Source organism: Gouania willdenowi, chromosome 5 (assembly GCF_900634775.1).
Source record: "Gouania willdenowi chromosome 5, fGouWil2.1, whole genome shotgun sequence".
Lineage (NCBI taxonomy): Eukaryota > Metazoa > Chordata > Actinopteri > Blenniiformes > Gobiesocidae > Gouania > Gouania willdenowi.
In genome coordinates, this window is record NC_041048.1 from 16,326,388 (window position 1) to 16,352,664 (window position 26,277).

A 26,277-nucleotide genomic window follows, 5' to 3' on the forward strand; every position below is an offset into this window, starting at 1 on the left:
TTAAATTGTATTTTGGTTATTAAAAGAGTTTGTGTTCATGTACAGTATATAAAGTATAATGCAAATATCAATGTTCCTATTTCATATATTGACTGAGACATTGAATGTCGCCTTTTAAAATCCCCCAACATCGATATCGGCCCCTAAAAATTCCATATTGTTAGTTTCTAGTACATATACTGTGAAGATGTCATCTCTGCCTTCACTGAAACAATGCATAATGCAAGAAGTAACCACTATATAGGATTGCATTCACTGGTATAAAGTGTTTTGAAGGAAGTTTGAAAGGAAAACTACATTTACAAGGTCCTTAATGAAAACAGGCTTTTTCTTTTTTTACACTTTACAAAGTCAAACCTCTGGAAAAACTACACCGTCATATTGGCCAAATGTATGAAATACCACATCCAAATCAAAAATAAATAATTTAGAAAAAGTTCTTATTTTTTGGAAAATATTGGCAGTTTTTTTTCCATATGCATATTTAGTAATGAGTTGTTTATATACCGATACAAAAAACAAGGGTGTTGCGATTCAATACTTGATATGAGATATTGATCCGATATCAGCAACAACAACAAAAAATTACCGGATCTTCCTGCACCTAAAATCTCCAGTATAAGCACTCTGATACATAATAATTATTGGTTTTGTTGAGGTTATTTTTCTAAATCTTCAAATTTAAAGGTGCAGTCTGCAACTCTTCTAAAAGTGACTTTTTGTCATATTTGCTAAATCTGTCACTATGTAAGGGCAGCTTTAGATGAAACTAGTAGTTTGTGTGAAAAAAACAGACTCATTGAGGCCCTCCTGCTGCTCCTGCAGCCTTTGGCAGACTGCCAGAATGCACCTCGACCGAGTAAAAAGAACCAATCAGAGCCAGGATTGTGTTTGATGGACTGTCTGACAGCTGTTGCTCACAGGCCCCGCCCCTTTCCCAGAGCTAGATCACCGTCATTTTTTACAGTGTATGGTCTGGTGGAGTAGAAGATGGAATTAGCAACTTTTCTGCTTGAAAGGTAATTACTGCTGCTTGATTTACATTATATTTGATTTGTAATTGTTACACTAGAACTCTGTAGTGCATGTGTTGTTCATGTGTGCACAGCAGCCTCCATGTGGGCTGCTGTGTTGTTGCTGCTGCTGAGGTGTGTGCACATTGTGAGAGAGAAGCGCTGCAGTAATATGCGTTTAACAGAGCATGTTATAGTACTGTGATGTTGCTGTCGGACTAACGTTAGCTTGTTAGCTCCTCTGAGGGAGGGACTTTGGAAAGTTTGGAGGCATGAGAGCAGCGGGAAGGGAGGGGGAGAGAGGGAACCGAGAGTTGCGGACTGCACCTTTAAGTTATTTCTGTCATTCAATTGTGGAATATTCTAATGTTCAAGGTTAAAACGTATGTAACCCATAGATTATTAATAAATGGGACAGTTTTTTTCTCACACCTACTGTTGCTGACTACTGTTGTCTGTTTGAATAGTATCACTAGATCAAACCTTTTCAAACATTTGACACCATATTAACACTATGCTGTTTTTACTTTCAGTTAATACAACACAGGACATATTATTTTTGTTACACTTGCCATAAAGATTGATGTATCGTATGCAGCTTTCCACCACCACTGGTATGGCCTGTCCCGAATCCTACAAATAGAATCAACAAACACAGAAAGTGACAAACAAATATTCACATTCAAAGCATTATCAACCGAGACACTTTGCATATTATCTTGAAATGGTTGGAAGAACATTAGTAATGGCTTCATGCATAATTATCCAACTTTGTGTGATCAGAACTAGAGTTTATGCAAAGCAGGCATCAGTTTCAGGGCTTGCACCGCCACACAGTGTGTACACAGTAGGGCTAGATATTTAAAAGAACGCCAACAAGGCAGAGGCACAGAGGAGCTGGTTAGTAAAGTGGAAACAGCACAAAAGTACCTGACTCCTGGCACGGACATTCCTTCTTCCCCTGGCGCAGGAAGCAGTACGGCATGAAGACAGAGGAAGAGATGCAACAATAACCACAACATATTAGTGAGAGAGACAAACCTAATGACGAGCGAGCAAAAGAAAGAGAGAGAGAGAGAGAGAGAGAGGAGACCTAACAGCCATAGCATCTTTGAGACATGGGGAGGGGGATGGGGGCACTACCCAGTAGGAGATGGGCTTCGTTCCAGCCCAATTTCTTCAGAATGTGTTCGACCTTGATCTTAAAAACAAGCTCAACTACATTAAATAACATTTACATCATAACTGTTTGGAACAAGCAGGGTTGGGCTCAATTATAATTGTAATCACATCATTCATAATTCATTACATTTTATGGTGTCTATATATGCTGTCGTAATCGTACTCAAATTTTAATTGAGTTCAGATAATTGACTTTGTAATTGTAATGCCATGAAAAGTCTCAAAAAATTGTAATTTAACGCAAAACTGGGGAACCATGTTACAGTTCTATGTACAGTTCTACACCTAAGTAGTTAAATGTGTTCCGTATCAAGCTTTCCTACATTTAACCATTTAAAAAAAAAATTAACTCTAGGTGTATACTGACACAAAATAGGCCCAGATGTCCACGCCAAACATATTAAAACCTATATTTTAATTAATTAAGAATCCTAATAAGTTAACCAATACATAGGAAAGAAACTAGATGATAGACAATTGTTTTTAGTGTATTTTACAGCTGATTAAGCACCTGTTATCATAACAGATGCTAACAGAAAGCTAATGCAAGAGGAAAGTTGCCTTTTATGGGGTTATCAATAATTGTGATTTACGGTCATTGAAATGCAGTAATTGAGAATGTAATTGTTATTGACTTTCTGAGGATCGAAAAATAATTGTAATCTAATTGTAATTGGGAAAAATTCTGGTCACTGTAATCGTAACTGAATTGCATTTGAACATGGGTAATTGAAAACATAATTGTAACTGAAAAATGTAATTGACCCCAACCCTGGGAACAAGCTCAATTTAACGGTTGAGAAAAAGCAGTCTTATGATGAACGTATTAAAAAAAAAAAAAAAAAAAAAAAAAAAAAGTTGATACATCATGACAAATCGATTTTATCTTAATTTATAAACATTCACACGGCAAGCATCATCAACAGTCTCACTTTGTCATTTCATTAAACCAATTAAACACGTGCATTTCCACCACTGGAACCAAGAACTTTCCCCTGAGATATACTGTATGTGCTTCAATTGCAGAAACCATGGGTGTTAATCTAGTTCCTGGTAGATTTACTTTTACATAAGTGTTTCTGCTGTTGTTGGAAGTGTAGACATTAATGGTCCTTGAGGCCAGGGATGAACTGGGACAAAAATTCAGCCCTGGCATTTTCTGTCCAGACCAGCCCACGACATTATCAGAGGACACTATGTAGAAGGTGTTATTAAGTCATGCTCAACATGTGCCTTTTTATGCCTTATTTTTAATTATTATTCCCTCAGAAAACCTTAAAAGTGGGAAACTTTTTAACCCATTTATAACTATTTCCTGTGGCCATTTTGCAACATCCTCTCTCCCATTTTTGCCCTTTTTCTTTGCCAATAAACACCCCTTTCCCCTATTTTTTTTGGTCAATTTCTGCAAGTTCTTTTGGACACCAATCCAATTTTTGTCCTTTCTTGAATTTCTTTGGCCACTTTTTATCCAAATAAGCTAGCTTTTGCCCAATAAATACCACTTGTTTCCTTTTTACACTACATGCTGCCTCTTTTTGTTCCACATTTTTCTTTTTCACATTTTGCTCATTAAAGCTACCCTTTGCCATTACATACTAACTGGTTGCTCTTTATGTGCCAATGTTTTGGCCACTTTTGACTGCTTTTGGCCGATTTTAGTCATTTTACACACTTTTCTTGCCACGTTTTTGCCACTTTTGGACCATTTTTTTGCCACTCTGTACCATGTCTGCCTCTAGTCATTAGTCAAAAAAACCTAAATCTTAGCGGACCAGACCAGCCCACCGGAACGTTGCCCAGTGTCACGTACTGAGATTACCTCCGTACTGAGATTATAACCCTAACCTAATCCAATAAACAAATAAAACACGTCTCCGTTCACTTTGAAAACAAAAATAAATTTAGCAAAAATGTGTTTTCTGGTAGTGCGCATGTGCGTGCATATACAATCTCAGTACGATGCGCACTCAGTACATGACACCGGTATGCCAGATGGCCAGTCCACCCCTGCTAGAAGCCAATATAACTCAAGAAGAAAATCACAGAGAACTAAAAGGTTCAGGGACATTTTGTAGAAAAAAGCAGGGTTATTAGTTTTTTTCTTTGTGCCTATAGCATGTTTGCCCATGTTTGACTGAGCATGAGAGCAGATGTGGCCATCTGTTTATCTGCACAGCCCAACACGGCCTGTGGCCAACTGACATGAATAAAAGGCAAATTATTCAATGAGTGAAGGAAGAACGTACAATTAAAAGTCTCATAACAATGCTTATGAAATGAAACCATATCTACAACACGTCGGATCATTTGATAGCCTCATCTTTTCTTATGTCTTCCAAGTGGTTAAGAATGTAAAGACAAGACAACGAGCAAGAGGAGAGTTGAGATGATGGCTGAAACAACACTTGCTTGAGAGTGGTCACAGAAAAGAGGACACCCCACAAGAACCAGAAGCCAAACAGCTGAGCTCACGGAGAGAGAAAAAAAAGGCACAGATTGGGCTGATACCTGAATGAAGGCCTCCATATCGCCGTTAAACAGCTTATGGTAAAAAAAGGTGCGAGGTCTAGACTTCCGCATTCGCTGGGGTTTGGGGGGGAGAGTGGGGGGCCTGGGGAGACGATGGGGTTGTAGGATTGTAGAAATGATGAATGACAACTCAATGGAACAACAGCACACAGACATTTCTCCAAGCAAGTCATTTTGTTGTGACTTTTGAAAAGTAGTCAGAGTTTAGTAATGGAGGATATTTCTCTTCTCTGCACAGTCATTACAACCAATGTTTATCAATGAGCCTGTTTGCTAAGCTTAACTCAACAGAATTAAATAGATTCACTCGCTGTATAAAGCCAATCTTTACTTTAGGCATTGGCACATTGAGGTTTTTACCTTTTGCCAAAATAATTTTAAAATAGTCTCATTGACAATTTTTTGGGGGGGATTTAATTATAAATCTGTTGTCTGCTCTCTGTGGGAAAAGGCATTTTAATGTCACTGGCAGCTCTCCATCATTTCTTCATTCATAATTGTATTTGAACTTCAATTATATTCAAATAAATGTTGAGATTGAAATTAATTTTGGACTGAACCCCTATTCCCATGTTTTCTCTATGTATTTGTGTGTTTTTAATTGCACTGTAACTTGATGATTTTTTTTTTTTTCTTATATGTTTGAATAGTGGGGATAACAGATGGAAATTAGCTAAAGTGCTAAATCTGGCACACTCCTTGATTGTTACATTCATTACTATTCACTGTCTCTCCTAAATAAATGAAATTGAATTGAAATTTCTGTCACATCCAGGCACACAGAACAGATTACACACATTATTGTTGACGTGATAAAACTTACCTCGTTGTTCCATATTCAGCTCTTTCTCCTACAAACAAAAGAGCACACAGAGATAGAGAGACTATGTTAAAGATTTAAAAAAACAAAAAACACCCATGTATTGGTGGTATGCCTAAGTGCTGGCTTCCACTGTCGCCAGGTGGAGAGAGAAAGGGGTGTGATGAGAAAACGGGCATCCATTCAGGCGGGTTGAATGGGGTGAAAACCGTGACTGCATTTGACTCGCTGCCAGGCGGCGGTCATTCAACAGTCGCCGTAGAAACGGCACAAGAGCCCCAGAAGGGGACGGCCTGTCTACTCTCTAAGCCAATGTGTATCCAGGGGCAACAAGCGGGAGAGGCTGATGGAGCCCATTTGTACAGTGCAATGATTTCATAATGTTTGCACCACATTAGCACCCGCATGCACGGAAATCCGTCTCCCTTTGTTCAGTCAAACATGAATGTTTGCTTCAGGATTAAGTCATGTGTAAGGCACTATCCAGCAGAGCCTTTCTTAAAGTCAAAAAGTACATCAATCCAGGCGTGAAGAAGAAAAAAAAACAGAGTGCACGAATGTGAAACTAGAGTGTGATGCTCAACATGGTTGGGGTCAATTGTAATTGTAATTGTGTAGCTGAAAATATATTACAATTAAGGGTGTGTATTGTCTGGCATCTGGCGATACGATTCGTATCCCGATACATAGTTCACGATGCGATAAGATACGACATATCCCAATATTAAAGTATAAGGCGATTTGTTTTTAATGTATGACTTTAGAAACAACTAATCTGTAAATGTGTACACCTTCATAAGAACATTATGTATGAAATATATTTTATTGGCATATTTTACACTCAAAACATTGGCTTTAACATGCCATGTGCCAACAACTTAAAATAAAAAAATAACATACAATCTGCCTGTGGCTTTTAAACCAACTTTGACTTTAGTGCAACACGTTTTTAGTGCAACTTAACTGAGGTATATGCCTAGAACAACAAATCAATGCAGAAAGTTAGTATTTTCTTTTTAGATTTTATTGAAAAAACACAAGCTGGTCAACATGCTCAGGTTTCAGAGCACTTCTTTGTGCAGTTACAATGTCTACTGCAGTGGAAAAGACGTTCCTGGATAAATAAAAGCAAAAATAAAATCAAAAATTAAAAAAAAAAATCGATATGGATGTATTTTGAATCAATTCGACAATCGTGCAACGTAACATCGCGATATAGCGATGTTCAACTCCCCTAATTACAATTATGATGTAATTACACTTGTAATTGTAATTATATGTTGCTGTTGTAATCATAATTGAAGTTCAGATAACTGACTTTGTAATTGTAATTGTCATGGAAATTATAAAAACTGTCATTTAGGATTTAATTAAACATAAACCTGTGGAGCCATGTTATAGTTTTATGGCTTAGACATATGTAGTTAACAATTTACTGCGACACTTTTACAAAAGGTCAAAACAAATCAACATTGTCATTGTAAATCAACATTTGTAAGTGTTTTGCTATTTGTAATCGTTTTTTTTGGCGAATTATGTAAATTTGTTTTCAAAATTCTAAATTTGTTGTGGCATTTGTAAAAGTGTTTTGCTGAAAAATTTACATTTTTGTGGCATCTGTAAATGTGTTTTGCACTTCTCAGCCACCGTAACAATTAATCAAAATATGTTTCATATCAAGTTTTCTCACGACCTGTCAATTCTCTTGAGGATCATTTTACCATTTTTTTTGAAAATTTAAATGGAGAGGTTTACCGACAGAAAAAAAGGCTGAGACGCCCACACCAAAAATATTAATACCAATATTTTCGTGGATAAGGAAGCCGAACAAGGTAACCAAAAGATATAAAAAACAAAATAGATGATAGATAATATTTTTAAGTGTATTTTACAGCTGATTTAAGACATGGGTCAACTGTCCTGTTAGCATAAGAGATGCTAACAGAAAGCTAACACAAGAGGAAGGTTATGTTAGGGTTATTTATTAAAGGCTCCGTAATTGTGATTAATTGTAATTGGACTTTACTAATTGAGGAACATGGTTGTAATTGACTTTCAGGGGGAAAATGTATTAACATTATTACTGTAATCATAATTGAGTTGTAATTAAACATGGATAATTGAAGACGTAATTGTAATTTAAAAATGTAATTAACCCCAACCCTGCTCAAACATTAGTGCTACACACAAAAGAAGTCCTAAACCCAATTAGATAGAGCATTATAAGTCCGTGCTTTTAAATGCAATCCCATGTTTTAAGATGCAGAGGCAAAACACATTGCTCACCATCAAATTATTTAATCACACCCCGCACATAGAAGATGAGTAGATGAATGACTATTGAAGTATGACTCACCTTCTCCCAATGTCTGCTTTAGAAGATCATGTTTAGCCTGCAACTTCACTATGAGATTACTGCCGTTCAAGTACTCCTTGTATTTCTGCAGATAGAAGAGATAAAAGAATTACATGTGTAATAGTTTGGCTTTTCATTCATAGTCCACACTTTATCACGCTCTCAGCCCATCTGAAGACTCACAGTGAAGTAAAAGCCCTCTGTCTCTTGTTGATTGGCTCTTCTCTTAGTAATGTTTGCTTTGCTCATGTAGGAATCGGAGGAAGCTGATTTGACCGACTCAGTGGATTGGCTGTGCTGGAAGGCGTCGGAAACATCAAAGTCTTCCACAGTAAGCATGTCCTGAAGTGTCTGCATGGTGGCATCAAGAGTCTTCCTCACCTGAAAAAAAGAATAAAAACATGGGATGGAAAATATGTACATATTAATAAAATATATATATATATACTTATATATTAATATATATTAATGATACGATTTTACATTCAATATCAACAGGGATTCTACAGCTTCAAATTAAATGTAAGACTTTTTGAGACTTCTTATTGCAATTTGAAATTAAATTTAAGAGCAGTTTACACAATTAATTATATAGGGTTAGGGTACATTTCTTCCAGTGTCTAGTGCAGATATGGAACACACAGTAAAATACACTATAAAACCAGACTAAAATAATCAATATCACTCTAAAAACAGACACAAAATGACTACAAAAAGAGCAAGAAATGTATAAAACAACCACAAAAATACAAAAAATAAAAACCATTAAGAAAAATCTTCATTAGACAGGCAATTTTTCTTAAATTTACATTGTCACATGTTGTTGAAAGTCCTGCTGCAACCACATCACTGTTTTGTAGTGTTATGCAGTGTTACGGTAATAATTACAATTTTTTTAAAAGTGAGACCAATTATAATCATAAAATCATACTTGTTTTAAAATTTAAGACTTTTGAAACATTGATTTAAGACATTTTAATGACAATTAAAGCTTTATTTTTAGATTAATTAACTCAATGCCTTTTAAGAATCCACGGGGGCCGTGATTGATGAAGTGCAGAAAAAAAACAAGAGCACTGAGAGGGGCGGAGTCACTAAAGGTTTAGTGGTATTAAAACGTGTCACTCCACGCGCTAATAAAGTACAAAGCCCAGGGAATCAGGAGTGTGCCGCCGCAGCGCTTCACAATGCACCCTCAATCTATTTAGCGCGTTTTCCCCCTAATGAATATTCAGCATAGTAGGTGGATCTCCCAGGGGGAGCAAAAATATGGGAGGAGGAAATGCAAATAAATTAATGCAGGGGGAGCAATGCGATTCATAAAATCTGGAACTGTTTGTGGTGATAGTTTTAGTACCAGAAAATAGTACAATTGACAAGCAGGTACAAACACACTCGCAGAGATCATCGCTGCAAGTTAATGTGGACAGAAAACACAGCGGAGATGAAAAAAATGTTCCAGTTATGTATGTGTGTGAGAGAAAAAAGCTCCTCCGTGGGTCACTGTCTCACACACACGCATGTGATCAGCCGCACGCATGTTCAGGTCTCCTCCGCGGGTCACTGTCTCAAACACACGCACGCGATCAGCCGCATGCACATCCCTCCTAGGTGGATCACTGTCTCACAGAGGCACGCCATCTGTCGCTCACAGTCACATCCAAGCACATTTCTCCACTGTGGGATGAATAAAAAATATCTATCTATCTGCTGTAATTCATCCATTTTTTTTATTCGTTTCCTCTACTAACACCTCCAATTCTGCTGCTTCACATTTTTATTTTCGCTTCCGTGCACTCGTGTTTACCCTCCATGTTGAACACAACACATACAAAATGCTCATTTAAATAAGGGCGGTCTGCACCAGTTCTGCACTTGCACTAATCATTGCTGCAATCTTAGTCAATTCCAAGCAGCAGGTGAGAAACTGTCACTGCAGGATTTAGGGAAGCAACTCGTTTACCACCTTTTATTTCAGATCTTAGTGAATCCGCCCCAGAGAGCGCAAAACCACCGGTAAATTTTCTCTTTGCCAGATATTGGCAGTTATCTGGATCAGTGATCTTAATCATGGGACTATGATCATTCACATTTTAAAGCCTTGGAAGAAATTCTAATCCCTATTACTAAAAATACAGTACGGTATAACGTTAATGTATGGGCGCCACCATTTTTTTGGGGAAAAAAGTTGCAATAAATTGAGCAATCTGGTCCAATCTGGACGAAGTTCAGTGAGATAATTAAGGAACCAACCTGACATAACTGAGTCAAAGTTCTTAAAGATCAGTCAAGTCAGATCTTGAAACTAATCCAGAATCAGTAGATTGATCCAAAGCCCTTCTGAAATGTAATGTAATCTTTCATGGCATGAGGTCTATCTTTGGTTAAAAAATATTGTATGTGAGGTACTTTTGATGTAATCCTGCTAACAGACAAACAAACAAATAAAAAATAAACGGCGGTGAAAATATAACCTTATTGGCAGGGGTAATAATTGGGTGACAGTTTTACATTCCACCTATACATCATTTTAGGCTAATGGATAATTCATCTTTTAACAGTCTTTTATTGTATCAGTGAAAATCTAATAAGTTAGAGTAGAAAAACATTCAAGCAGGAGAACACATAACGCATACATCCAACTGTATAATGTTTCCCCAGAAAATCAAACCTGGGAGTTCTGCTGAGAAGCTCTAATAACTCGACCATGCTTTAGTGTTACAAACAGCATATTTTGTAAACATGCCAGCAGAGTCTAAAACATTATTCTGCTGCAGGCCTATTGAACAGCGGTGTGACTGACGTGCAGTAAACAACAGTGTAATTAGCTTCCTAGCACAGTGCATAAAGACATGAAAGATTAACGATGCCCCTTTCATGTGAGCCAGAAGGGAATGTGGTGTGAATATCCATATTCATAACAGGCACTGGCACACACTTCCTAGTGGCCTTTAAACAGGTCTTTCTGGGTGAATGAGAGCGAGGAGGTCAGGGACTAAACCACCGTAACCAATATCAAATGAATGAGACTGGATGAGATGTGCCCCCGTGATTCACTGTTAGATTGAAGATGAATACAAATACAGGGCGACTCCGCCAAACATGGAGTGCTTGTTATTACATGCTACTGAGAAAGATGATAGGGCGTTGGCAGCCCAACCCAGTTGAATGAGGACAGAGAACAAGAGGTAGAGAAACACTTTAGGTTGTATGACAAGTAAGACCGCAATTTGTCCTCTCACGAACATGATCAATCAGAACTTGATAGAGATTTCTTTTCAGTTTAAGAGTAACTATAACCCCAAAACTGTTCAAAACAAATATATTTGATATGACGTAGAGTTGTTGATTGATTATTTGAGTCAAATTGTTAAATTTTGGCTTGTTTTGTTGTAAAAATGACTATTTCTAATAGAATTTAATTTTGCTATTCGCTGAGGATGGTGATTTGTGGCTTCTTACATCATGAACCACCAGTAGCTCATAAAAAATAATTTTCACCAACTTTTGCCAGACTGCTTTTTGCCTTGTTCCAATTGACGTTGTGAGCATCTGCACCAAAAATGGAGTCAAAGTGTTGCATATTAAGGGGAGGCACACTTTTTCACAATGTTGTCGTTTTTTAAAAAAAAAAAATTATTTTCAGGAACAGTGTTTAAACTGTTCTAACGTTCTTACTCATTTAGTGTAAATACAGCGAGAAACTATTAATGGCCATACTTACCTTCATATTGTTCAAATTTCTGATATTGGTGAAAGTTGTGCATTCTTGAGCAATAATAATTGTGAAAAAAGTGTGCCACCCTTTACATATGGTTTATTGGTAACGTTTTTTGGTACAGGTGTTTATGAAAGTATCTATTTGTACGGTTGCTGTATGGCCAACCCCCGGTGCTATTGGTACGGTTACCAAAGTACACGTATGTAGCCTCTTAGGGTGAGGTTTACAGTTAGGGTTAGAGTTGGGTTATAACCCAATATCGCAACAATTTTTAGGATTAGAGTTAGGTTTAGGGTAAGGTTTAGTCTTAGTCACGCGACCTAAACTGGCCAATGACTGACCTATCACGTGACCTAAACTGGTCACGTGATAGTATATCGTATATTGATACGGCAACCGTACGGATAGCCACTGCCGATGTTTAAATTGTCAATAGGAACAAGGAGAAATGCGATCTGGCAAAATTTGGAAAACTTTTAATTATAGCATCATATTGTGAACCACCTTGCCCCGCCCCTCCTATGAAACTAGCACCTCTGGACTCTGCAATCTGTGGTGAGTAGGTTGGATCAAGAGCATTGGGAATTGACAGCTATAGTGAGTATTACAGGGTTCCTACAGCTTCAGTCAAATTAAATTCAAGACTTTTTATTGCCATTTGAAATTAAATTTAAGACCAACTTCACAGGAGGGGGGATGCCGGATTAATGACATAGGGTAAGGGAAAAAATGTCTAGTGTCTAGTGCAGACGTGCAATTGGTGGACCCCAAGTAAATACAAAAACACCTCAAACTGACAGTAAATAAACAAAAAAAACAGACTAAAATAATCAAAATCACGCTCAACAACAAAAATACAAAAAATAAAAACCATTAAGAAAAATCTCCATTGGGCAGCCAATTTTTGTTAAAATTTACATTTTCCCATGTTGTTGAAAGTTCCACTGCAACCACGTCACTGTTTTGTAGTTGGTTACGCTGTTGTGATTGCGCTATGTTAAGGTAAATTATTTTAAAAAATGTAAACGAATGTTACTATTTATTTTGAAATGTGAGACTAATTACAATCATAAAATCATACTTATGTGTTTAACATTAAAGACATTTTAATGACAACCATGGCCTAATTTTCAGATTCATGAATTTAATGCCTTTGTGCTTGACCTGTAGAAAGAGTCCTTGTTTGAAACTGCCATAATACTCTGGGTCTACTTTCAGGGCAGTTTCATCTCAATGAAAACCTACAAAGTTAAAAAAAAAAAACATTCTTTGATTTTGTGTCCAGAGTGTTTTCTTTCACCAAAGAGCCAGTTACAAACTTGCTGCAAGCGCAACCATTTATTAGCAACAGCTTTGAAAGGAGAACTAACACATGTTGAGGCAGACTCTCATAAGTGTTTCCATTTAGTGGATTCTTAGCAGAAAGAACCTTCTACTCAAGTGTGATAATATAATATGTATCAGTAAATTCCGTATGTTGCACAAATCTTTGTATAGATAGAGCCGCTGACTTTCAGACTTTAGTAGTACACTGTCTTATGCCCAATGTAATATTAAAAGGCACCAGTAGATCTTACAAACCTGTACAAATTCAAGCATTTATCAATACAGCCACTAATCTATACCCTGTGACTGATTATCTTGTTCCGGGTCACTGTGTGCTCGACCTTATCTCACTTATCTTACTCAGGGCTCCACACAGGGTACAACTAGGATAGATCACCAGCAAATACACAAACTAACTCATTAAGACACACAACAGGAAGATCCTGAATCTCAATCCAGAGGAGCCCCTTAAAGTTTTAAATGTTAACAAGAAATAGTGTCCTAGTTTAACAAACCTTTAAAACACACAAGTTAAGGGTTTTGGTCAAGGCTGGCCAAATGAGTCACAGTGGTATGGGATCCATAGTACAGGAAGTACGACTAGTATTCTTCATTTCAGGTACAATGACAACAAAACTTAATACGCACAAGATTTTTGTACATAGACTGAGAACCATTGGTTCTGGTGAAAAACCAAAAAATGCTCAGGCAATGCTTCACTTGAATTCTTAGTTTTTTGTAAAAGTAGCTGATACCAAAGATATCACTAATACTTTGGAGTAAGAAAAGTAGTATAAGTAGGGCTGAGCATCGTTTGAATTTTAACGATTCTTATTCCGATTCCGACTCTCAATTTTGATTCCTGTTCGAAACGATTCTCGATTCTGATTCTTTGAGTTGTGCCGGTCAAAAGGTCACAGATTTCACAGGAGAATTTTTTCATTTGAAAAAGCCTTTACACAGGCCATTTTTATTAATTCACTTAGTTGATACAGTTTAATTTGGTTGCTGTACTGTAACTAGGGTATTTCATTACAAAGGTCCCCAACTGTAACTGTAAAACTGAAACTTGTTAAATAACACCACAAACCAGTTGTCAGCAGTCTACAAAACTAAGAGCTGCAGCTCAGGTAGATGTGAAACAAAATAAAACAAACTCAAACCCTGGAGCAGTCATGTGACAAATCAATCAATAGTTCTTGTTGAGAAAAATGACCAAAAGGTAATTTTGGTCGTTTCGCGCTTGCGCGACTTGCAGCGATGACGCGCTGGTGATGACATAATCCAAGATGGCGGTGCCCCGGACTCCAGCCGAGACTATTTAATAAGAGCCTTAAGACATAGATATAATGAAAATAGTGGATGGACGGAAGCATAAATATACAGACTTTCACACGAACACACATGGACTTATTAAACACACAGACTTCTTAAACACACACCTCGGTAAACGCAGTAAATGGAACAGGCTTCACCGGAGGGCTGGCACTAGGACCCAGAGGTGGAGTAAATGCGTCCTCGTACTGCATGCACAGGCTGTAATATCACCAAGTTTATCATTTTACCAGTTGTTAGAGCTACTATCTTTACCAGGGAGCAAATATTTATGCCTAGCGATTGATTTCCGGAGTTTTACTGGGCTTTTTACCGGGGATTAGCTCCTATCTCCCTTCTGCTCCGTAGCCAGACAACACACGCACAAACACACACACACACACTACAGTCGCGTTCTATAAGAAACAGAGCGAGCTGTGGAAACAAATTAGTGTGGGCATTTAGGAATCGAAAAAAAGAATCGATATGCAAACGTCTTCATAAATGTTCCGGAACTGGACGTTAGGAACCGGTTCCTATTTGGAACTGGTTCTCGGTGCCCAACCCTAGTGATAAGCATTACTCAACAGGCTTTTTGATTTCATCATTAAAATTGTATTTTAAGATTAAAAAAAACTTACCTCTTCATTTTCTATCTTTAACGTGGCGAGACGTGACTGCAGTTGGTGGTAACGCATCAGAAGCTCGGTCTGTACAGGCTGCTGAGCGCTCACCTGACACACCTGGAATCAAATGAGAGGAATGAGCTAACATCAAGTAAGCTTCCTTTGTTGGTGTTTGGTTTCCATCATTTACCTCATCCCCCATGTGTGGCTGATAGTCAAAGCGCGTTGGAGGACAGAACATCTGACTGTGTGTGTCCATGAACTTTAGCTTGTCTCCTCTCACATCCATGGCATCCACTGCCCCCTCCAGTAAGTCTAAACCCTCATGGCGAGACGTTTCAAGGCTATATTCAGCAGACAAGTAGGTTCTCATTGTGCGGGCTAGGCTTGCATGGTAGCCCATATCACAACACTGTAGGAAAGAAGTCAAAAAGTCAAATTAAGTTGTCAATATTTAGGTTTTGTGTCGTCACAGGATTGGACTCACATCTATCATGTCAGACACATCGTGAATGTAATACTTGGCCACCAACGCATTGGTTGCAGCGAGATTGAGAAGATAGTCGTTACGGGCTTTTGTGCATTTCAGCTTGTTTTCATGATACTTGGCTTGTCTCTGAGGAGAAAAGGTTAATAGAGTTGTCAATGCAAGTCAAAAATAAAGCCTCATAAATAAAGCATGAAATCTAGGGATTCGCTTTTTGCAGCCATGCTTTCAACGTATTTTGAAAAGAAAGAACTCAAGAAATGTTGTAGAAAAGCATTTCCAGCTCCAAACAAACCTTCTCCTTCAATTTTTCCATCTTCTTCACAGAACTCCTCCGCTGTGGACGTTCGTCATGTCCGTAACGCAGAAGGCCAGCGCTAATGTCATTACTCTTGCCAATGTGCTTCTCTTCTTGTTTCTCGGCCTCTTTAAGCTTGCTCTCAGCACTGAGACTCTCAGTGTGGTACATGTGGTACGTCTTCATCACCTGGAAGAGCACATTTTCAATCGTCAGTTTCAGTTTCTTTCTTTGTTTCAGTCTAACAAAAAAGTATTCAACTTGAATTAATAGGAAATAAGAAACCACATTTTCCAGTTAGTTTTAATGTGCATTGATTAGGCGTTGTTCGACAAACTGCCCAGAATATGTTGGAAGCATCATAAATAGCACTAAAATTAGCTTGCTGTAAAGCCTGCTTTACTACTTACTAGGGATGTAACGATTCACTCGACTCCTGATACGATTCACGATACTGGGTTCACGATACGATTCTCTCACGATTTGTTTTACAAAATGGGACTGAAGTCAAATGATGACTGAAAAATATTCCTTTTTTTTTTGGGAAAAAAAACTAGAAAATACTGTATTATTTTATTTTTATTTTTCCTTGTCAAAAGAATCCCTTGATAAACTATTCATAACAATGCAATTTAACTAAAAATAAATCTTGAATGAAATAAATAAAGGAATAATACAAATGAAGAAGAAGCTTATTAATTTAAATTCTGGTTCTATAGTAAACAATGCAAAACTGCAGAACAGTTCTTTTTTCTTTTTAAAAGTGCAACTGAAAATGTATTTTGTGCCTTAACAATTGGACTTCAAAAAAAAAAAAAAAAAAAACCGTCATTGCACTGATATTTGTTTGGACCAGCAGATGGCGCTGGTAACCCAGTGGTCGGTTGGCATGCAGCTAATCTAGCAGTGAAGAAGAGATGCTATGCTAGCAGACAGAGCTAATAGAAAAATGTGACTTTTACAGATATTCACGTAATATTACAAATAAAGGGGTAAGGAATGATTTATTAACATGTAACATTAACATGTAAGCGTAGAAGGCGGCCAGAAAGAAAATAGTAGCAGATTCCGCCCGCCGGTACACTGCTGGACAAGAAAAGGGATAAATATTTAGCGTCCTCTACTGTTTAAAAAAAGTACTGCGATTCAATTTTCAAAGTATCGATGTCAATCGAGATACCTAAGAATCGATTTTTAACTGCCTTACAATTAATCGTTACATCCCTACTCTGAACTGAAAAGGCTTTTTAGTTTAGTTCTCATGAGATTATTATTGATGTAATTCAGCTCATTGGAGTCAATGTTTAAATGTTGTAAATTTGTAGAATTGTGGCACTGGGTGTAACACTGCTATGTATCGATATTGTTGTGCTGTCAACAGAGCACCACTGACAAAGATGCACTACGAATACAATGTTCTTATCGGTTAAAATCTGATCTAATCTTTTATTTTCTTTATAATGTCTTTTGAAGTCATTTTTGAACCGCTAATACTTTGATCAACAGCACAACTGCACCACATCTGTTTCTCCCTAACCAAGTCTCAAGTTCTGGTTTCCTAGCAACCCTGACCCAAATGGATGTGTAAAGGACATAGCGATCGATCAGCAGGGAGCAGAGGAGCTTACAATGTGACAGCGAGACGAGAGAAAACTGGATAGTGGTACGAAACTGGCAGAAATTTGTCAGCGAGACCAAGAGCCAAATTAAAGAAAACATCTTATTCAACGCAAAAAGGCAACATATTTGTAAATAGACAACCTAACTGTCTGCGTTGAAAAGTTGAAAATACTACTGCTTCTCTTTCTGTGTGTGTGTGTGTGTGTGTGTGTGGTAACTGCAGATACAGTATGTCTTTAATAATGCATGAATCAAGGAGAAGGGGAAAGAAAATCAATTTTATCAGAGCAGTAATGTGTGCCGTATAGTGCTGTATTCAGCTACAAGAGAGAACATCTCCAATGGTTTTAACCTGTCAGTATTTATGATTTGGTTCTGGTTGTGATGTTCTGCTTTGGTTTCAGCACGATTCAAACAAGTCGCAGTAAGAATGAAGTAAAAACACTTCTATGCATCTGTCTATGGGACTCCTGTTCCCACAATGTGATGCGCGCAACTTTTACTACAATATCAACACCAGAGTGGAGACAAAAACAAAATTTTGAGCGTTAATTTCAACCTTCTACTTCTTTTACTAAGCAAATGATCTTTGATTTATCTATGAGCCCTACACGGTGGCTGTGGTAGAAATCGCATACTAACGTACTACTCATACTAAGTCTGACGTCAAAATGAGTACGTTGTGCGTTCCAATTAGATAGTATAGAAAGATTGAGTACGCAAAAAAATACCCGGATGTATACATTATCGGGACATCTTTGAAGTATGCATGGTGGGCACACTATTCATACTCAACTGCCCATGATGCATTGCGAGTGGAAAGTAAAATTGTCCTAAATACTGCCTTTTCAAAATAAAAGCATCTCTTCTTGTCTTTCATTCATTTTTAACCCTTTTGTAAATAGCGCTCATTATGAAGTCAGTAGCACAATGGCAGGTCTCCGAAAATGTCCAAAATGTCGGCATTAAATGTGTTTTCCCTCGAGTTTTACGGATCAAACGACCACATGTTGATATTCAAATTGGTCACTTTCTCGCTTAAAATGTTTTTTTTAGAACTTTTAAAGGTGGTGAATTAACAGAAATATTTAATCTCAGTGTGCTTCAGCTTTGTAACATTGTAGGTTCAAAATGCATCTTGGGAAACTTGTAAGTATAATTCAGTGGGAATGCTCATCATCCTAATTCTCCTAACTATACTAATAGTATATAGTAGAGGTCAGAATCATAATCAAAATTCCTTTATTCATCCAAGGGGGAAATTGCTCAAAAAGGTCGACCGATATGGGATTTTTAAAGGCCGATGCAGATACCTATTTTTTTATTTTTAACTCAGCCGATAGCTGATGTCTAAAGCCAATTTTAGCAGCCGATATTTGAGGCCAATATATATATATTTTTAAAGCACATTGATTAAGAAAGACAATTGAAACACTGATATGATATACTGTAAATGTGGGGTCCTTCTATCAGTCAAACTGTGGCTGCAGCTGACCAAACGTGTGCCTGATCAAATATCCTTATCCTATTAAGGATATAATAGGATAAGGATATTTGATCAGGCACTATTATATTACTGTATATCCTTATCCTATGTTGGCTTTTTATTTGTAAGCCTATTGGCTTCTACCTCTCCCATGCACATGCTATTATTATTATTACTTTTTTTTGTTGTTGTATATTCATACATCCAAATTGATGTTATTTTATGTTCTTTCTTTTTTCTTTTAATGGCTACACTAAAGTGCTAAAGAAAAAAAAATTAAAAAATTGGCCGATGGTCGATCTTAAAAGTCCATATATCGGTATATAGTGTCTACCAGTATATGGTAGACACTATATACTAATGGAGTGTGTAGTACGTTAGTGTGCGATTTCAAACACAGACTATGTCTTTATCTGACAAAAACAAATAACACCTCCAGCAGCTTTAACATACAGTATATACAGTATCAGATTAATCAGTGACAAAGCAATGGGTTCTGTTCAGTGTTCAGACTCCAACATGCAGCAGATTAACACACTTCAGACCAGAACTGAGTGTTCAACATCAACATGTGGCAAATCGGAGCGCTGGGTAAAACAATCAAAGAGAAGTTATCCTAAAATATGACAGAATCTCCTGTCTGCTGTGAGCATGGTGCACCTCTGCAGCATGAGCTGCTGAGTCAGCTAGAAGCACAGCTTGGGGGAAAGAACGCCCTCTCCTTCAAATGAGGTAGAAACTCACTGAGGGAGGAAGAATGCTAATTCTCTCCTTTCACGACCTCAGAAGAAGAAAAAAAAAAGAAGCTGTCATAAGGCTGCTGTGCTGATAAAGCACATTAGTGTGGTGCAGTGTCAGGCCAGCTGCTTTATGGGATCAGGTGTGGATTAAAAAAAAAAAAAAAGTCAGACAGCATGATTAACATGACTGAGGAAAGGCAGAGTTGAATTATCGTCATGGCACGGACAACACAGAGTAAGGATGTTGCTTTAACTCACCGTGTACAGCTCAGTTGTGACTTTTACTAACTCCTCATGCATCTGCACCCCAATATCTTTACTCTGAAAGAGAGAAAAAAAGGCAATGATGATAAACATGGTTACACACATGAAACCATAAAATGAAACTGGTTAGAGATAGACTAGAACAGGGGTTCTCAACCCGTCTGGGAACCACATTTTGCCTTGGTCATCAAATCGCGACCCACTTCTTTTTTTTGGAATTCAATCAACCAAATTATTATCATTTTTTTTTCAAAGATAGCTGTTGAAAACACGGACATATAATTAGGGATGTAACGATTCACTCAACTCCCGAAACGATTCAATTCACGATACTGGATTCACGATACGATTCGCTCACGATTTATTTTACAAAATGGGACTGTAGACAAATATTCCTTTATTTTTTGGGGGGAAAAAATAGAAAATATTGTACTATTTTCCTTTTATTTTTCATTGTCAAAAGAATTCCTTGAAAAACTATTTAAAACAATGCAATTTAACTAAAAATAAATCTTGAATGAAATAAATAAAGGAATAACTCAAATGAAGAAGAAGCCTATTAATTTAAATTCTGGTTCTATAGTAAACAATGCAAAACTACATATTAGTTCTTTTTCTTTTTAAAAGTGCTACTGAAAATGTATTTTGTGTCTTAACAATTGGATTTTTAAAAAACAAACAGTCTGCAGTGTATTTACATCAGATATTTGTTTGGACTGGTAACCCAGTGGTCGGTTGGCATGCAGATATTCTTGCAGTGAAGAAGAGAAGCTATGCCAGCAGACAGATATTTACGTAATATTACAGATATTCTTTCAGTGCTAAAGGGGTAAAGAATCATTTATTAACATGTTTAAGAGTAGACGGCTGCCAGAAAGAAAGTAGTAGCAGATTCCGCCCGCCGCCTACACTTTTAGACGAGAAGGATATATAGTATAAAGTACTGCGTTTTAATTTTCAGAGCATCAATCTATGAATCGATTTTTAACTGCCTTGCGATTAATCGATACGTCCCTATATATAATCTTTTTTAAACATAAATCTATATATTTTGCTGTGCAACATGCTTTTCACAGCATGCCTGTCAAAAGAAAAGTTTCTTTCAGAATATAAGACAAGTCTAACATGACAGATGTTGAGTATTTTTTTTAATTTTTTTTGGCCAGCTTTCCATGACCCACCCAGGACAGGCCCGCGACCCACTTTTGGGTCACAACACACCAGTTGAGAATCACTGGACTAGAACAGTGATCACAAATGTCTGGTGACCCCAAATAATTTTTTTTATAATTAGTTTTTGATCAAGTTTGTTACACTTCGTAACAAATACAGAGTAGCCAGGATCAGTGCACAAAGTGACAAGATAAACCAGCTCAGATATTTTTATACTGTATTTTCTTGTTTTTTTCCTCTTTCTTCTTTATTTATACTGCATTTTATTTGAACTAGATTTATATTTGAGAAAATGAAAGCAAAGAATACGGTTGTGTTTGATTTTGAAAAAGACTAGCATTGAAACATTTTAATATATATTTTTAACCAGTAATCATTTTTTAACAGATTAAATTATACGCATGTATTAATTTGCTGCATGAACATCCTTAAAAAGGAGTCATTTTCTGTATGAACATTGTTAGTAGGCATTGAAATGTAATCATTACTCTGCACCAGAAAAAAGATCTAAAACAATCACCAGAGTGAACGTGCAGACAGACAAAAACAGAACAGTGTGATAGAGGAAGAGCATTGCTTTGGGGGAGCGCGGTCACAGTTTTAGCTCCATCACAGGAAATAAGAGCCCCATGATGAATCAGGTGATCCACAACGACGACTGAAGAAGAACGACTCTGCAAATCCTTTTAGAATGTGAAGTGACCCTTACTCTAACCAATCCAATCTTTGTGCTAAGGTATAATGCTCACCATAAGGTAAAGTGCAAACTAACAATGGGTCCTTGAGAAGTGACAATCATTACATTTGAACTCTCTTAAAGGCCACAGTTGACTCCACTACATGTCCTCAATTACCATCAAGTGTGTGCTGCAACTGCAACGTTATTATCAGTTGAGAAATGCATCACAAATTAAATGATATTTTCTCAAATTACAAATGATATTTCTTTAGACTTTTTTTAAAAAATAAAATCATGTGGAAATTGAAATCTGACACTGAACATACCCTACCATCCATGTTTTGCAAAAATACTTCGCCTTTACAAAGAATTGTCTTTGTAAACGTGTGGGTTAGAAACTGGTGTAATGTGACACAATATGACATATTTAACCATGACAGACTAAACTCTTTATTACTTTTTTTGTTTTGGGACATAAGAACACAATTCTATGGTATATGGTCTGACGCAAGCTTTTAAACAACTGAATGTCAAATCTCGCGAGATCTCAGCGTGTGCTTGTTTCTGCACATTTCTGCTGTTTATAAATATGAAATTATTAACAGTTAACCATTAACCATATTAAGCATGTTCTGCAGAATTTTGGGAAACTTAATGGCTTATAATGATGATTAGGGAAAGGCAATAAAACTGAAATGGAAAACGTGTAAACTGACACGGAGGTGACACGCAAATGGGTAAACTTGAAAATGGATTTAAGGACAGAAAATTGGGGGCTCCACATTGAGCATTGGCTAGCTTGCTGCTAAAACCTCAATGAAAAAGCACATTGTGTAACAGCCTCATTCCATGGCGCAGTGTGTGTAATACTGGAGTGTGACATGAGCAAAAGTTGCCTTTCATGAAATCTTTTTATATATATTGGACTGGTGCACCCGTATAATGGCTTCTAAGCAACTTGCTGGTAGAAATGAAAAGTTGTGAACTCAATTTATGACCAACCTTTCACATTTGACCAAATGATTAGCAACAGTGCAAAAGTTTCTCAGTAAATATGTGGCGTTTACCGTGTAGACCATTTAGATCACATGCGCAGATAGTAAAAAGTAAAAACCATTTGGATTAAGGTATAAGGTTGGTTTTCAAATGATGATGATGATTTGGTCCAAAATGCATGCCTTTCTGACCTATCCATGTCCTACATTTAACACGTTTTTACATGTTAGAGTTGATCGGGCATGAACTTGCAGCAGCTGGAAGCTTTAGTCACCAGATTTGAGCAGATGAGTTCCGTGAGCGTGTGTGTTAGTAACCCTCATAATACGCCCTCACTCAGTTAACGCATATACTGACCTTTTTAAAAAGTCTCATGACATCCTCGCCCACGTGTGCCAGACGGACAATGACGTTGTTGTTGTAGATGTCACTGAGAGTGGCGTGGTCCCTGCTTTCCCGTCTGGTCTGCTCCAAGACCAAATACCAACAGTTAACAGTCGACAGAAGATTTTGGTCTTTTCTGAAATAATGGAGAAAACAGACGTAGAGTAGATTAATTATTCAGTCTTTCATTCATTCCATTCTGTATTTGATTCATACCAGTGGCTCTCAAACTTGTTTGGCTCAAGTACCCCCTTTCTCTTTTTTCTGAATCCAAGCACCCCCTTTGTCTAACTACAACAATTTTCTCAGAATACAATCAAAAACAATCTAGAGAGCATCATGATGGAATGAATGAGTGAACGCACACTTGATCTGTTGAGGCCTATCCCAGCTCACTTCATGGAAAAGACACAAGTGTCCCATGCTGACCTACTTGAGGTAAAATAAAAAATTAAAAATTGGCACCGAGAACAATCCTTTTGAGCATGTAATTATTTAGAAAGAAAATGACAGCATGCTCTGGGACGGACTGGTGCCTTTTCCAGGGTGTGCCATTGCCTGGCACGTGTGGATAGCTGGAGATAGGCTAATCACACCCAAAACATATAAGAACTGCGTGGATCTCTTTGCACAAAACTCTATCCCCTGATTTTTATTCCTTATCTATAGAAATAATGTAATATTTCAAAGCATTTTCATAGATCTGTGTTTCCCCTAGGTTTGTAGCCTCTATCAATATTGACGTGGAAAAATATTGTAAGCAGAGCCCATTTACTGTGTACCGTGTAAGTATAATGTGTGTGGCCCAGCACTGTGAGCTTTATAAGGCTCTCCAGTTTCAGGCCTCAGAATGGAATTGAAACAACTAAACACTCACAAGCACACACACACACACACACACACACACACACACACACACACACATATATAAGGCATGAGGAATGCCGGCTGCACTACAGCGCCATGCACCATGTGTGTTTGATTAACAGTACATCAAAGCTTTTGTGTCGCCTTTTCTCCATATTTTCTTTTTCTTTCTAGTGTGCAGAAGAGATTACACAGCCTTACACAGAGGGAAGTTGAGAGTTGACCAAGTCACTAACGTGCAAGTTTTGGATGAAGGGGGGCAAATTTTATTATCAAAACAATAATATCGAGTTACTGTGAATATTGTTGTACGTCATGTTAGCAGGAGTTAATTTTATGATTTGTGTTAAAACATCCTTTCAAAATATAGGTATAGATTTCAGATGAATTATATTTGCAGAGCCATTTCTAGTTTTGTTGGATCCCTATGCAAGATGCTTTTCAGAGTTTGGGGGGGCCCAGATTGTATAACATCATGAAGAGATTCCTGATCTTTTAAAACACGTGTCAAACTTAAGGCCCAGGATTTGGCCCTTTAGAGCGTCCAATTTGGCCCGCAGGAGAACGTAAAGATGACAGGGAAAACATGAATCATTGTGTAAATGAAACTCAACAATATTTGCAGGGGCTCACAGTTTCCCCAGTGCTTATACCGCATGACTGCAGTCATTTTAATGTTGAACTGTTGAAAAAACTAAATATTATTCTTACAAAATCCTTCAATTGTCCCTTAAATCATTACATAATATTTCCCTTAATTAAATAGAAATTGGTCACAGTCCTGTTTGGGACTGATATCTATCAGTTATTGCTTGGATATTGACAGTTTCTTACATACATTCTATTTCATGTATAAGTAGAAGTGAAAACCATAAGGCGTGAGTTTGACACCCCGTTTTAAATGGTCCACAAACTGCTAAATGACCTGTAATGCTGTGTTCACATGTACCGGATTCATCAAAAAATGTCCGTACGTCCAGATTACAAACAAAGTCAATGGATTGATGCGTCCCAGATGCAAAATCTTTCCTGTGTGGCAGTGCTGTTCGATCTGCACGTCAAGTGCATTGGCCGTGCGATTTTACACATATCCGCAGAGTTGAAAATTTTGAACTCCTGCGACCGCTTCACATGACGAAAGCCAATCAGAGTCTTTGTTGATGATGACACGGACACCGGTCTGTTCACCCATTTAACCATGGAGTAGAAGCTGTGTGTGACCACCTGGAGCTGTATGACACGGCCTTTATAACCGGGACCGGACTAGGAAGGATATGGCGTGGAGGAGAATCAGCGAGGAGGTGGTAGTAGCAGATAAAAGTTCTCTCTGTAGTTTTCATCTTTGAAAGTCATCACTGAGCTAGGATAGCATTAGCTGCTAATCAAACCAGCTTTTTTCCCTGGTGGTTTATGTTTGTGAGAAGAGAAAAAGGAGCGCAGCTCCTTGCTTCAGCAGGCAGTGAAACTCACCGAGTTGGATGTGTCGCTGGTGGGCGGGGCTTCGCTGTGCGTATGAAGAGAATGGGGACATTTTTTGATCCTGCGGAACGTTTCGCACGGCAGATGCGTCCGGTGCCGCAGAAGATGCATTCGGTATGAACGCATCATAAATCCTTGCCATAATACCCCTAACAATTTTGGCTTAATTCTGCCTTAAAAACACAAGTCACACCTTTTTGTATTATTCTATCCTACATTTATTTTTAGCATATTCTCCCCAGACTGAGGACTCAGCTTTGGGGCCCCCGAGTGGCTCATGTGGCCCTATACAATTGCATAGTTTGCATATAGCTAGAAACACCCATATACATTTGTTATAAACTTTTCTTTTGTACTAATACAGTACGTTGTTTCTATGAGATTAGTTTGAATGTCTGTTGTATTCTGAGTTTGTGTTCAGGCGTGTGTAAGATGCTTTTAAAAAATATTTAATACGTCTGTTAAAACCTGCCACCACAGTAAGCAAACATCCACTGCAATGTTTTGTTTACTCCCACTAAGTGCTGCACGCTAAAACATCCTGATGGTAAAAAAAAGAAAGAAAATGTGCTCAATGGGATTGTGACACAAATTGTTTTTGGATAGTTGCCATCAATAAGCTTTGCTGTAAATGAATGTTTGTGATACAAACAATTAATTTTGAAAATGACAGTTTGTTCCGTCCATCTGAAATCTATCTTGTTAACGCTATTAGTGTATGTGAACAACACCTTGGACACTTGAGAATCAATCTCAGGGCTAATAGATATTAGCAAACGCTCACATTAATCATTACTGAAAGTCAAGGCTGCCAATTTATGCACCACTAAACAGCCAAAAAAACACACCATCTCTATTCTTCCCTACCATTGTTACATGTATTCATTTATATCTTTCAAGGTTGAGATAACACA

The 26,277-nt window shown here is 37.5% G+C and overlaps 1 protein-coding gene across 4 annotated transcripts in view; it reads right to left on the reverse strand.

Annotated features, from left to right (window-relative positions):
• The window catches only part of LOC114462898 (SLIT-ROBO Rho GTPase-activating protein 3-like), a 55,124-nt gene that overhangs the window by 11,417 nt on the left and 17,430 nt on the right, over positions 1 to 26,277 (reverse strand). The window contains exons 3-14 of one of the 4 annotated variants that reach the window (XM_028445987.1): positions 22,991 to 23,153; positions 19,780 to 19,842; positions 15,673 to 15,864; positions 15,378 to 15,506; positions 15,081 to 15,302; positions 14,906 to 15,007; positions 8,087 to 8,284; positions 7,904 to 7,988; positions 5,551 to 5,578; positions 4,707 to 4,809; positions 1,944 to 1,974; positions 1,586 to 1,646 (exon numbers count right to left, since the gene is read on the reverse strand). In XM_028445987.1, coding sequence (XP_028301788.1) covers positions 1,586 to 1,646; positions 1,944 to 1,974; positions 4,707 to 4,809; positions 5,551 to 5,578; positions 7,904 to 7,988; positions 8,087 to 8,284; positions 14,906 to 15,007; positions 15,081 to 15,302; positions 15,378 to 15,506; positions 15,673 to 15,864; positions 19,780 to 19,842; positions 22,991 to 23,153 — 1,377 coding nt within the window. The remainder of the gene's footprint in view (positions 1 to 1,585; positions 1,647 to 1,943; positions 1,975 to 4,706; positions 4,810 to 5,550; positions 5,579 to 7,903; positions 7,989 to 8,086; positions 8,285 to 14,905; positions 15,008 to 15,080; positions 15,303 to 15,377; positions 15,507 to 15,672; positions 15,865 to 19,779; positions 19,843 to 22,990; positions 23,154 to 26,277) is intronic. The other 3 variants (XM_028445985.1, XM_028445984.1, XR_003674044.1) reach the window with 3 other exon arrangements.